Genomic DNA, 14,254 nt, shown 5'->3' with positions numbered 1-14,254 from the left:
GAGCGGGGGTGACCCTGAGGGCTAACACAAGTGACAGCCACGACCTCTTCCGCCTTCCTCAACGATTAGAGAGGCACAGGAAGGAGGTTTAAGACAGCAACTCAACCTCAGCACCACCCAGCTCCTTTGAAGCCAAGAATCAGTACAAACTCAGCCGACATGCACATAGATAGATCTACAAATTGAAAGCATTTCAGTGGTACTAGAAGTACTGTGTTTTGTTTTGTGTTTTGTTTTGTTCTGTTTTGTTTTGTATGCAGCCTGTTTCAAACTCAGCCACTGGGCTGGGAGAGCTCACCTTGTAGAAAGATTAGTGCCTTCCCAGGCTCAAGGGATGGTAGAGGGTTCTGTGGCATCTCTCCACTCTCGTTTCCTCTTTCCCTCATCAACAATAATGATGATGATACTTTTTTATAAATATTTTATTTATTGGGTAGCAACAGAGAGAAATTTAAAGAGAAGAAATTGAGAGGGAAGGAGGGAGAAATAAAGAGACCTGCAGAGCCACGCAGTAGCACACCTGACTGAGCACACACGTTAGTTACAGTGCTCAAGGACCTGGGTTCAAGACCTGGACTCCCCCCTGAGGAGGGAAGCTTCTCAACAGTGAAGCAGAGCTACAGGTGGCTCTCATCTCTCTCCCTCTCTACTCCCCCTTCCTTCTCAACTTCTCCCTGTATCAGAAATGGAGAGGGGGTCATGCATCCTTGCAGCACTGTTTCACTGCTCATGAAACTTCCCCCTGCAGGTGAGGACAAGGGCTTGAGCCCAGGGCTTTTTGTGTGCTGATGTGTGCACTTAACCAGGTGCACCACAACCCAGGCCCCTATAACAATAATTTTTAAGAAACGTAAAGTTGAGTGTGAGGCAGATAGCATAATAGTTCTGCAAACAGACTCTCATGCTTGAGGCTCCAAAAGCCCCAGGTTCAATCCCCAGCACCACCATAAACCAGAGCTGAGCAGTCCTCCGGTAACAAAACAAAACAAAACAAAACAAAACAAAACAAAACAAAACAGTAAGTAAGTAGAACCTGGGAGGTCAGTGGCCCGTGCAGTGCATGAGGCTCTGAAATCATGCCTGGGGTAGTGTGAAATAAATAAGTAAAGAAATAAATGCAGACTGGTGGCACAGCTGGTAAAGCACAAGCCCAGGTTACCATGCTCAAGGACCCAGGTTCAAACCCCCCAGTCTCCACCTACAAGGGAAACCTTCAGGAGTGGTGAAGCAGTGCTGCAAGTGCCTCCCTTTCTCTCCTTCTCTACTTCTTTCTGTCTCTGTAAGAAGAAAAAAAGGAAGAAAGAAAGAGAGGAAGGAAGGAAGGAAGGAAGGAAGGAAGGAAGGAAGGAAGGAAGAAAAAGAAATAAGAAAGAAAGGAAGGTAGGCCGGCCCCTGGAACAGTGGAGCCACCCTGCAAGCACCAAGGCCTAGTGTTAACCCTGGTGGCAAAAAAAAAAAAAAAAAACGAATAATAATTAATTCCAATACCATCACTGAGTAAATATTTAACAACTACAACAGGAGCCCCTGTACTGCAGTAACGCCTTGTTTGTCTGCTTATTGTTTGCTGACACCTTGGCCACTGCAGTCACTAATCAGTCGGGGATCCTATGCCACCAGCCTGAGGCCGCTAACACCTTCACACAGGAGCCCCAGAGCATCCACAAGACCCTTTGCAGCTGTCAGTGGTGACATTCCTTACTGTCCCTACAGAGCAAGGACGCCTGGCCAGGTCATTTCCACGGTACGTGTTTCTCTTGGAGCAGTGAGCGCCTCTCAGGAAAAGAAAGGTTAACAGGTTAGCAGCAATTAACTGAAGAGCTGAGGAGCGCTGGGAATGTCAGAGGCGCAGGCACAGTGAGCACTGCAGGGCAACTTCTTTCACAGGTGCTGCTCTTCTGCCTCTGCCACAGACACCCGAAGAGACCAGAAGCAGCTTCATAAAGTGACAGACGTGCTTAGCAAGATGGGAGGACACGCAGGCTTTTCCTGTTTGCTGTCACTGTTGTTTCATCCAAGTAGGAGGGGTCTCTGGCATTCAGAGAGCGAGGTCCTGAGGACAGGGGATAGCAGGGCAGACTCCGCCTTCCTAGTTTTTACTGTCCCCAGAACAGGAGTCAACCACTGATTGAAACAAACACCCCAACAGAACAGCAGCCTACACCCAATAAAATGATTTCATAAAATTATTCATCTAAATCTTTGGAGGTGGGGGTTTACCTAGATTATGATCACTATACTTTTTTAAGGTTAATTTTTTTAAATATTTATTTTATTTATTTATTTATTTATGTATTCCCTTTTGTTGCCCTTGTTTGTTGTTGTTGTTGTTGTTGTTGTTGATATTGTCATTATTAGATAGGACAGACAGAAATGCAGAGAGGAGGGGAAGATAGAGAGGGGGAGAGAAAGATAGATACCTGCAGACATGCTTCACTGCTCGTGAAGCAACCCGCCTGCAGGTGAGGAGCCGGGGGCTCAAACCAGGATCCTTACACCGGTCCTTGTGCTTTGCGCCACGTGCGCTTAACCCACTGCACTACCGCCCAACTCCCAAGATTAATTTTTTACAGAAATGCCTTACGATCTAGCAGTACCACCACTCCTCGACATCTCTCCAAAGGAAGCAGTCATTTGAGAGGCCACCTGCAGCTCTGCATTCAAACTAAGGAAGCAATCTAACTACCCACTGGCAGCAACTAGATAAAAAAATGATGGGAAATGTATTCAAGGGAATATTACTCGACAATTAAAAAAAAGGCATCGCAGGGGGTCAGAGAAGTAGGTCATCTGACAGGAGGTGCTTGACCGTGTACAAGGTCCTGAGTTCGAACCGCTGGCTGCCACATGGCAGCACCATGCCGAAGGGGAAGTGAGGCAGTGAAGCAGGGTTGTGGTGACTCTCCCCTCCTCCTGTCTCTCACCCTCTAACTCCAAAAAAGAAAGAAAGAAATTCCACCAGGAGCCATAGATTTGCACAGGCTGGGGGTGGGCAGAGGAGAAGATACTGTAGTGGCACAGAAGATAGTGCTGGGCTCACAAATGTGAAGCCGAGTTCAGGCCAGCTGCCAGCTGATACTCTGGTTCAATAAGAAATAAATGAATGCAAATAAATAAATAGATAAATAAATGCATCTTTAAAAGTAATAACACAGGGCCAGTGAAATAGCTCACTGGGATAGTATGCTGCCTCCTCTGTGCATGACCCAGGTTCAAAGCCAGCCTCTACTGCTTTCAAGGAAACTTTAGTGCTGCGGTCTCTTTCACTTTCTCTCCCTCTGTATCTCTACCTCTCTCTCCATCTATAAACAATAATAGTAATGATTCATTTAAAAAAAAAAAGATAATGCATCATTTGGAACAAAATGGGTGCAACTCTTGGTGATTATACTAAGTGAAGTAAGAGCTAAGACAGCCACCGGGCTGGGGAGACAGCACAGTGTTCATGCTAACTCTCATGCCTGAGGCTCCAAAGGCCCAGGTTCAATCCTCCCCAGACCCTCACCACCATAAGACAGAGTTGAGCAGTGCTCTGGTAGGAAAAAAACAAAACAAAACAAAAACACCAATGGTTTCACTTATACATAGACTACAGGTAGCTAGAGCAAAAATTATTTTTTTAAAAAAGAGGGAAGGGGAAGTCGGGCACAGCGGGTTAAGCACACATGGTGCAAAGTGCAAGGACCAGCCTAAGGATCCCGGTTCAAACCCCCGGCTCCCCACCTGCAGGGAGTCACCTCACAGGCGATGAAGCAGGTCTGCAGGTGTCTGTCTTTCTCTCCCCGTCTCTGTCTTCCCCTCCTCTGTCCATTTCCTCTATCCTATCCAACAACAACGACAACAATATTAACTACAACGATAAAACAAGGGCAACAAAAGGGAACAAATAAATAAATTTTTTTTAAAAAAAGTAACCAAACTGTCTCTTGGGTGGTTACCACAGGAACTTATCTGGTTCTCACAGGAACTTCAGTGCTGGCTGAGGTGAGTCTCTCACACACACATATAGGTGTGGAACTATACCCCAGACTCTTCTAATTTTATAAACCAGCATTAAGCCTTTAAAATAAACAGACTTTCAACAGCTCTCCTGGACAGTGCGCTGCTTTGCCACTGTGTGACCCAGGCTCAAGCCCAGCTCCCACATACTCAATGTGAAATAAATAAATCACTAATAAAATTATTTTTTTAAAAAAAAGAACAAATATTGGGAGCTGGGCAGTAGCACACCAGGTTAAGCACATAGTGCAAAGCGCAATGACCGGCGTAAGGATCCCAGCTCAAGCTGTAAAGCAGGTCTTCAGGTGTCTGTCTTTCTCTCCCCCTCTCTGTCTTCCTCTCCTCTCTCGATTTCTCTCTGTCCTATCCAACAACCACAACAGCAGCAGCAACAATGAAAAAGAAAAAAAAAAAAAAGATGGTCTCCCGGAGCAGTGGATTCGTAGTGCAGACATTGAGCCCCAGCGATAACTCTAGAGGTAAATATATATATTTATGGGCTGGGGAGACAGCATAATGGTGATGCAAAAAAAAAACTGGGGTGGGGAGACAGCATAATGGTTATGCAAAGAGCCTTTCATGCTTGAAGCTCCAAGATCCTAGGTTCAATCCCTAACACCACCATAAGCCAGAGCTGAGCAATGCTCTGGTCTCTTTCCTCTCTCTGTATCTCTCATTAAAATAAAATTTAAAAAAAAATTTTTTTTAATCTTCACTATTCCAGCCTTTAGGTTCATGATTAGTTAACAATTTGTTTGGCTTTATATGTTAACTCTCTTTTTAGCCACCAGGTTCTAGATGCTAGCATGACGCCGACCAGACTTCCCTGGACAGACAACCCCACCAATGTGTCCTGGAGATCCGATTCCCCAGAACCCTGACCCACTAGGGAAAGAGAGAGACAGGCTGGGAGTATGGATCGACCTGCCAATGCCCATGTTCAGCGGGGAAGCAATTACAGAAGCCAGACCTTCCACCTTCTGCACCCCACAATGACCCTGGGTCCATGCTCCCAAAGGGATACAGAATAGGAAAGCTATCAGGGGAGGGGATGGGATACTGAGTTCTGATGGTGGGAATTGTGTGGAGTTGTACCCCTCTTATCCTACGGTTCTGTCAGTGTTTCCTTTTTATAAATAAAATGAGAGTGTTGAAGATGGAAATAAATAATTTATAACAAAAAAAAAACTTTCATGACTGAGGCTCTGGTAAATAAAAACAGGACTAGGCTAGAACTCGAATAAATCCCTCTCTCCATTGTTACCAGTCATTTCTATCAGGAACAACACAATAGACCCCTTTGTGAGCCCCCATAGGACCTTGCCCTCAACTTGGATCAACAATGGTAGAGAATGTGCCGTTCTCGGAAGGGAGGATGGACAACATACTCTATGCTACACCTGAGGAAGATGGGTCAATACTGGGGCAGCTTGAAATGTTCCTATTCATGACCACAGAATGTGAGCTCAGATCTAGAGGGATGCAGAGGTCACACAGGCTCCTAAGGTAATTATGGCCCCAGATCACATCAAATCGATGGGGTTTACAGTCAACAATATTTATACACCTTTTCCCATATTAGGGAGCTACTCTCTTCCCTGATCCAGCTTTCTGGTCCTTTTCCCAGGCATGACATCATCTCCCCAGACAATAACTTGGATCCACCTGTGTATCAGATTCCAGGCTCAGGCAAAAAAAAAAAAAACTAGTATAGCTACAGGCCCTTTGAAATATGACTAAAATATGCCTACTAGCTATCTACAAAATGGAGGACCCCCCCCCAACACTTCATCTGCACTATTCCAGCCTTTAGGTCCATGATTGTTCAACAATTTGTTTGGCTTTGTATGTTAACTCTCTTTTCAGCCACCAGGTTACAGACGTTAGCAGGATGCCGACCAGACTTCCCTGGACAGACAACCCCACCAATGTGTCCTGGAGCTCCGCTTCCCCAGAGCCCTTCCCCACTAGGGAGAGAGAGAGACAGGCTGGGAGTATGGATCAACCTGTCAACGCCGATGTTCAGTGGGGAAGCCATTACAGAAGCCAGACCTTCCACCTTCTGCACCCCACAATGACCTTGGGTCCATACTCCCAGAGGGTTAAAGAATAAGGAAGCTACAACATCAACAACAATAACTACAACAACAATAAAAAACAACAAGGGCAACAAAAGGGAAAATAAATTTTTTAAATTAAAAAAAAAAAGAATAGTGGTCCGGGAGGTGGTGCAGTGATAAAGCTTTGGACTCTCAAGCATGAGGTCCTGAGTTCAATCCCTGGCAGCACATGTGCCAGAGTGATGTCTGGTTCTTTCTCTCTCCTCCTATCTTTCTCATTAATAAATAAAATCTTAAAAAAAAAAAAAAAAGAATAAGGAAGCTATCAGGGAAGGGGATGTTCTGGTGGTGAGAATTGTGTGAAGGTGTACCCCTCTTATCCTAAGGTTTTGTCAATGTTTCCTTTTTATAAATAAAATTTAAAAAAAAAAATAGGGCTAGGGAGACAGCACAATGGTAATTAAAAAAAAAAAAACTTTCACATCTGTGACACCAAATGTCCCAGGTTCAATCCCCAGTGCCACCAGAAGCCAGAACTGAGGCAGTGCTATGATAAATTTAAAAAAAAGGCTAAAATAAAATAATAATAATAACAGTAGTAAATAGTGATTCATTTACTACCAAGCCTCAGTGCAGAAAATACAGCACTAGGGACTGAACCTGGGGCCTCAGGCTTGCAAATCCTGCACTCCACCATGGAGCCACCTCTGGGCCACAAAGATCAGTTTTACCTGATTGCCCTGGGTGAAAAAAGCCTATCAGTCTCCAGCCTGGAAGCCAGAGAACAGCAGAGGGAGCGGTCCAGGACATCCTCCTCAGAAAAGCTTCTCATTCATCAAAAGGAAACCAGCTCTGCCTAGAGCTCTAAGCTTCGTCATTTTGGTTTACAGCTTAATCACACTGTCCTCCCCAACCCCTCCGCTTCTCTGAGAAGCCAGTGCACCCAGCTTTGGGCTAGATCCCAAAAATTTCCTAAATTATAAAACTGACTCAGGAAGCTGACCACATTGACACAGAGGAACTGTCTATAATATGTCATAGTTTACAAATCAGAGGCTAAAACACAGCACCGTCAGCCCTTCAGTCTAGGTCAATGCACCAGGCACATACATCAGTGTACAGACCATAGACCCCACCTGGAGGGTACCAGATACCAACATGGCTCCCTCTACACCACAGAACCATGGGCAATGTTGACTGCATGTTCCTACCCTCCTACAAGGAGTGTGAGTTGTTGGTATAATTCTCAAAGGATCAAAACCCCAGTGGGATGGCTTATGCAGCAGCCAAAAAAAATCATTTTCCTACACATTTTCATCAACACAATTTCATTCAACTCACAAGTATTCACCCTCTTCCATCTGCAGAATGGGGACACAGCTCCTACTACAATATGCTACGGTGTGGAGATGGCGAGTTTTAGAGCCTGAAAAAGTCTCAGAATTCAGGCCAGCAAAACAGCTCCCTAGGGTAGTGCGCTAGTTTGCCATGTGATCAACCCAGGCTTGAACCCAGCCCTCCAACTACACCAAGGGTAGTTTCCGTGCCGTGGTGTCTCTCTTTCTCTGTCTCTCTCTCTCTCTCTCCTCCCCCCCCATCTCTACTGAAGGAAAGAAAAAAGGAAAGGAAGGGAAGAAGAGACTGCCAATTCTTCAAATTCCCAAACTCTTCATAATTAAGACATTATCCCAACTTCATTCTACAGATGATGACTGGCATCTTATTGGGCATTTTCTATATGCATAATCTTATTTAATTGTTTCAGTCTATAAAATACCAGACCCTTTATTACAGATGAGGACATGGAGGCTTAAGAGAGCACAAGTCGAAGCCAGATGGTAGTGCACATTTCCATACACAGGATCTGAGCTGAGACCCCCAGTCCCCACCTGCAGGGATGGGGAAGTTTCTCAAGTGGTGAAGCAGGGCTACAGATCTCTTTCTTTCACTCTCTTTCCCTCTTGATTTCTCTGTATCCAGTAAATAAATTATATATATATATATATATATATAATCGATTTTTTTCCCTCCAGGGTTATTGCTGGGGCTGGGTGCCTGCACTACAAATCCACTGGCTCCTGGAGGCTATTTTTTTTTTCCTTTTTGTTGCCCTTGTTGTTTTATCATTGTTGTGTTTATTATTGTTGTTGTTATTGTTGCCGTTGTTGTACAGAACAGAGAGAAATCAAGAAAGGAGGGGAAGACAGAGAATGGAAGAGAAAGAGACACACCTGCAGACCTGCTTCACTGTTTGTGAAGCGACCCCTTGCAGGTGGGGAGCTAGGGTCTCGAACCAGGATCCTTACGCCGGTCCTTGAGCTTTGCACCATGTGCACTTAACCTGCTGTGCTACTGCCCGACCCCTTAAATTTATATTCTTTTTTTTTATATTTATTTTATTTATTTATTCCCTTTTGTTGCCCTTGTTGTTTTATTGTTGTAGTTATTGTTGTTGTCGTTGTTGGATAGGACAGAGAGAAATGGAGAGAGGAGGGGAAGACAGAGAGGAGGAGAGAAAGATAGACACCTACAGACCTGCTTCACCGCCTATGAAGCGACTCCCCTGCAGGTGGGGAGCCGGGGTTCGAACCGGGATCCTTATGCCGGTCCTTGAGCTTTGCGCCACCTGCGCTTAACCCGCTGCGCTACAGTCCGGCTCCCTAAATTTATATTATTTAAAGAGAGTGAGTAAGCTTAAGTCACCTGCCCTGGGTAGCAGGAACATTAAAGTAGGAGACCAAGAAGGCAAAGAAATTCACTGGAAAAAAAATAATAAAATAACTCAAGGCCAGCAACATGGTAGACAGTATGTGTGAGCCAGATTTGAGCCCAGCCTCCACTGCATTGAAGGAAGTCTCGGTGCTGTGGTCTCTGTCTCTCTATGTCCATCTGTCGCTCCCTCCCCTGCTTCTGTCTCTAAAAAAGTAACAATAGTAATAACTTTTAGGCATGTCTATCCTTCTGGATTTGAGGAACACATGCAAAATTAAGTAAACAATACCAAGACCTATTATTTGAGAGCACCATGTCCTAAGATATCACCCCATTTCATCTCCTTAGGGGATTCCTTATGGCCTACATTACAGAAGTGAAGTGTCACAGGCTGCAGGGGACAGACTTGGGTTCCAACCCAGCCTGCCTACTGAAGCTGTCTCACAAGGGCTTGAACCCTTCACCTTATGTTAGTTAAATAAGAGGTTGCATGGTGCTGCACCTGATAAAGCACACGTTACCATGCTCAGGAACTCGGATTCAAGCCCACTTCCTACCTGCAGGGAGGAAGCTTCACAACTGATGAAGCCGTGCTACAAGTGTCTCTCTCTCTCTCTCTCTCTCTCTCTCTCTCTCCCTATCTCCTTCTCCCACCTCAATTTGTCTCTATCCAAATTTTAAAGATACATAAATAAGAAAATAGCATTGACAGTAAGATGCATACATCTCAAGTCAGTGTGCTGAGCTCTGAAAAAGGAAATGTGCACCGACCAGTATTCAGAGCATTGCAGTCACCTCCAGAGCTCCCTCCACCTTCCCCAATCAACCCCATCCACCCCCAATCACCAGAGGTGGGCAATATTCTGAGGCAGGATTATTCAGGGACCACAATCAATGAAAGGTGGGGCGTGGGAGACAGCTCAGAGGCCCCAGGTTCAATTCCCAGCACCGCCACATTCCAGAGCTGAGCTGAGCCATGCTCTGTTGTGCTCCTCTTTCCCCCTCCCCCTCTCCCTCTCTGTGAAAATTAAGAAATTAACCTTAAGGAGAGGAGTCCAGGGGGCCGGGCAGTGGTACAATTCAGTTAAGCAAACATAGTACTATGTGCAAGGACCCGCACAAGGAGCTGAGTTCAAGTCCCCAGCCCCATCTGCAGTGGGAACACTCCTTTTTTTTTTTCCTAATTTTTATTAAATACGTCAGAGAGAAATTGAAAGAGGACAGGGAGATAGAGAGGGAGAGAAAGGGAGACACCTATAGACCTGCTTCTCTACTCATGAAGCAGACCCAGTGAGAACACAAGTGGTGAATCAAGTCTGCAGGTGTCTCTCTTTCTCTCCCTCTCTACCTGCCCCTCCCCTCTCAATTTCTCTCTGTCCTAGCCAATAAAATGATGGGAGGAGAAATGATGGGGTGTGGTGGATTTGCAGTGCCAGCACTTAGCCCCAGTAATAACCCTGGAGGCAAAAAGAAATAAGTAAAACAGGACAGAGGCACCTCCATGAACTGTGTGCGGCTGATGCCACTCCCCCTTCCTCAGATAACCGCTCACCTCAGGCGAAAGGATCAGAGTGAGACAGTGTACTATGAGTCTTTTTCATTTTTACTATTATTTTTGGTCCTTGCCATGGCTTCACTACTCCTGGCTGGCTTTTTCACAGAGAGTGACAGAGCAAGAGAGAGAAGCTTTCTCCCACAAAGTGGGAAACCAGGCTCAAACCTGGGTCGTGCACCAGGCAAAGCGGATGTGGGTGAGCTATCAGGTTAGCCCCAGGAGTGACCCAAAGAGCTCCCACTTCCAACCCCACTGCACTGGAGCACCACAGAGGAACAAACTGCCCAGGGATGTCGAGAAGTCCCCCAAACTGAAATGGGCCAGAGGTCACGTGGCAGGAGGGGCAGGGGAGCCACAGGCATCCCCAATTTACAGAGGGCAAGGCTGCAGTCACCCCAAGGTTGGGGATGAGAGAGAAGCGGGGCCCAGAGCCCCATCTTCCCCTCCCCCAGGCACAGAAGTGGCCTAGACACTGCTGGGTTTTTAATTAAACAGGTGGGGCCTGGGGAAAGTTTCACTGGAGACAACAGCAAAGGAATCCAGGGTCTCAGAACCAGGGGTGGGTGGGAGGCTGCCACAAGTTGAATAAGACACAAGACAGCCCCTCCCTACACCGAAACTCATTTCATCCTCACTCTGGAAAAAGTCACTCCCACACTGGGGAAGGCTGGGGAAGAAAAGACAAAAAAGGCTCAGATCCCAACCTGTGTCTCCAAAGGCCCAAACCAGAGAAGCCAGGTTCTCAGGAAGTGGCTGCTTTTGGTATTTGTTGTTGTTGTTGTTTTCAGCCCTTTTAGGTACATCTATTTATTTTGTTGTTGTTCTTAAATTTATTATTTATTTTGAGAGAATCTGAGAGGCAAGGGGGAGATAGAGAGGGAGAGAGAGAGACACCTGCAGCACTGCTTCACTGCTTGTGAAGTTCCCCACCCCCCACAGGTGGGGACCTGGGGTTTGATGGTAACATACGCACTCAACTGGGTGCATAGACTTAAACTGCTTCCTGAGCACACCCCAGCTCACTGGGGCCTGAGGCTCACAGGTTCAGGCCTAACACCTCCAAGAGCCAGAGCTGAGCAGTACCCTGGATGAAAAACACAAACAAAAGCTGAAAGCAACCAGGAGCCAACACTGGTATGTGGCTGGCTGTCACTTCCAGACAGAATTCAATGGCAGCAAAGGATGTGGCCAGCCAGCACACCAGCCAACGGCCACCAAGACAGAGTCCCTGTCTAGGCAGAAAGACTTTCACGCTGGAGGCTCCAGAGTCCCGGGTTCGATTTCCCACACCACCATATGCCAGAGCTCAACAGTGCTCTGGTTGAATAATAACATCCACATATATATCATATACATATATCGGGCTGTTAGAAAAGTCATGACATTTTTCTGTGTTTTTCTATTCTAAACACTTTTTCTAACAACCCAGTATGTAGGCCAGGTGGTGGCACACCTGGTACAGCATACATGTTACCATGCACAAGGACCCAGGTTCAAGCTTCCAATTCCCACTTGCAAAGCTTCACAAGTGGTGAAGCAGGGCTGCAGGTCTCTATCTCCTTACCCCTCTCAATTTCTGTCTCTATGCAAAATAAGTAAAATAAAATATATTTTAAAAGATAAACATACACACACACATAGGACCAGGCCACTCTGAGACACTAAGTTTCTGCAGACACAGTGACTTGATTTAATTTTTATTTTTATTTTACCAAGCCCTGATAAGCTCTGGCTTATGTTGGTGCCGGGGATTGAACCTGGGACCTCAGAGCTTCAGGCAGGCAAGTCTTCTTGCATACCCATCAAGCTCTCTCCCCTAGCCACAGTAAGTTTAAATCCAGTGCAGAAGGAGCTTCCCTGCACTAGCCGGGGAGGGCCAGAAGAGAGAGAGGAGCGGTGAAGGGAGGGGGAAGCTCAGAGGGCTCCCTCTAAGCCGGAGTGAAACTTTAGAGTCAAGCAGATGCACTTCCTGTAAGTAGACACGCCACACCGCCACACCGTCACAGCTCCCTGCCCCTAACAGACTGAGGGTTCCTTCCTCGCTGAGCGCCCCAACTCGGGGCCTGAGTTTGATGTCACCTGCCCTCCAGAATGGGAATATGACAGTCACTCAGATGCAAACTCTTTTCACCTCACAAGCTGCTGGGTTTCTCTGCACCCCCAGGAAAGAATCCCCAAAACCGTAAAGAGTGAGGCCACCAACCAGGAAGCCTCCTGCGGCCGCAGCCCTGGGTCCCACGAGGTGGAGCACCCCTCTTTTCCTCCTTCCCTCACCCCGAGATCACTCACATCTGCAACATAATCTGGTTGAGCACGATGCCGTCCGCCAAGGCCATGTAGGTGGTGAGGTTGTCCTGGCCGCCGCCGCCAAAAGGGCCGAAAGTTTTCACCTGTGGGGCGAGGAGGGGACAGGGTGGAAGAAAGCGGGTCACTCATCAGGCCGTCGGCTCTGGGGGACACAGCGGGCAGGGCCCACGTGGGCAGAAGGGGGTCCGCCGTGCCCACCCACCTGGCCACTCAGGGACAGCTCCCTGTGCCCTCCCGCGCCACCAGCCAGCAGCAGGGCAATTTGCTGCCACTGTGTCCCTGAGCTGGGAGAAAAAACAAAAAACAGCCCAAGGAGCTGCTCAGTAAATCCCTCACGTCCTGGGCCCCCCCAAGTCTCGGCGGCTCCTCGCCCGCGGGGCTCCAGGACTCAGAAACCACACGAGGTTTGGGGGGTTCTAGATGTCCTCCCCCGGTGGTCAAGCCGCGGGGACCCGGGGTGGCCACTCGGACCCTGTACCCGCGGGCCCCAGCCCGGCGCCTCGGCAGGAGCAGGTGTACCCGGCCGCGCGCGCCCGAGTTGGGGACGCCCCTCTCCAGCCCAGGGCGCGCGCCCCGAGTGTGCCCCGAGTCCAGCCGGGGGGCGCAGGTCCAAGCCCCCACCTCCGCTTCTGTGGGCGGCCCGGTGGGGACGGGGGTCGGGTGGGGGCGCCCCTTAGTGGGGAAGGGGACGGGGGCTCACCCAGGTCACCAGCGGGCTCTGTAGGAAGAGCTCCATGAGCTCCGACACCGTCACGTCCATGCCGCCCCCGCGCCCCCCGCGCCCCCCCGCGCCCCCCGCGCCCCGCGGCACAAAGCGGCTGCGGCGCTCCGGCGGCGCCCGGGAGACAAAGGCGGGGCGCCGGCCCACGTTCCCCGGCTCCCGCGCCCCGCGCCCCGCCCGCCCGGCCCGGGAAGGGGAGGAACCTTCCCCGCGCCCCGCCCCCGCGCCTGTCGGCCCCCGCCGGACTCGGGGTGCACGTGGGCGGGGAGGGGAAAGGACCCCGCCTGCCCCACAACGCGCAGGGACGCCAGCACCTGCCCGCCCCCTGCGCCCAGGCCGCGCACCCGAGTGCCCGCCAGAGCCTGCCCCGCCCCCTCCCGGCCTCGGGGTGCTTCCTGCACCCCCACTTCTCCCAGAGCCGGGGAGCCCCGCCCCTAACGGTTAGCCCTGTGGGCGGAAAGAAACCCCAGTCACCGCCAATTCCACCCAGGTGATCCGACCGACCCCCACCCCGGGCGGGCAACGGAGGGCTGGGCAGTCGGTGCACCCAACAGGATGGAGGCACCACTTCGGAGGCCGCCCGAGGGGCAGTGGAGGCAATTCTGCGGGGAGTTTAGATGCTCAGAGTTCCTCCCACCCCTGCCTTCTAGAAGTTTCCCCCAGGCAGCCGGTGACGCGGCCACAGCGACCCGGGATGGCCCCAACTGTGTCCCCACCCCACCCCCACCTCCGTCTCTCCCAAGTCCCAAAGGCCAACTGGGAAGCCAGAGCTCCAGCTGGGTGGCAGGTGGCAGGGAAGGAGACGAGGACTCCAGGCTGATGGAAAGCCGTCACCACCACTGCCTCCGGCGGTCACCTGGCTGCTGAGACCTCACGGGGACCCGAGTTCGGGACCAGGCT

At 49.3% G+C, this 14,254-nt stretch overlaps 1 protein-coding gene across 5 annotated transcripts in view; it reads right to left on the bottom strand.

Annotated features, from left to right (window-relative positions):
* Positions 1–13,639, bottom strand: part of CCDC88C (coiled-coil domain containing 88C) — a 494,884-nt gene extending 481,245 nt beyond the window's left edge. For 2 of the 5 annotated variants that reach the window (XR_009547242.1, XM_007518418.3), the window contains exons 1-2: positions 13,334–13,627; positions 12,616–12,716 (exon numbers count right to left, since the gene is read on the bottom strand). Coding sequence is in view for 4 of the 5 variants with exons in the window: in XM_007518418.3 (XP_007518480.1) it covers positions 12,616–12,716; positions 13,334–13,393 (161 nt within the window). In the remaining variant the exon portion in view is untranslated. Of the gene's footprint in view, positions 1–12,615; positions 12,717–13,333 lie in introns of all 5 variants that reach the window. The other 3 variants (XM_060181205.1, XM_060181206.1, XM_060181201.1) reach the window with 3 other exon arrangements.
* Positions 13,640–14,254: the final 615 nt, after the last annotated feature.

This window comes from Erinaceus europaeus, chromosome 22 (assembly GCF_950295315.1).
Source record: "Erinaceus europaeus chromosome 22, mEriEur2.1, whole genome shotgun sequence".
NCBI classification, from domain to species: domain Eukaryota; kingdom Metazoa; phylum Chordata; class Mammalia; order Eulipotyphla; family Erinaceidae; genus Erinaceus; species Erinaceus europaeus.
Note: the sequence above shows the minus strand (reverse complement) of the source record. Positions and strands in the feature narration are given on the sequence as shown.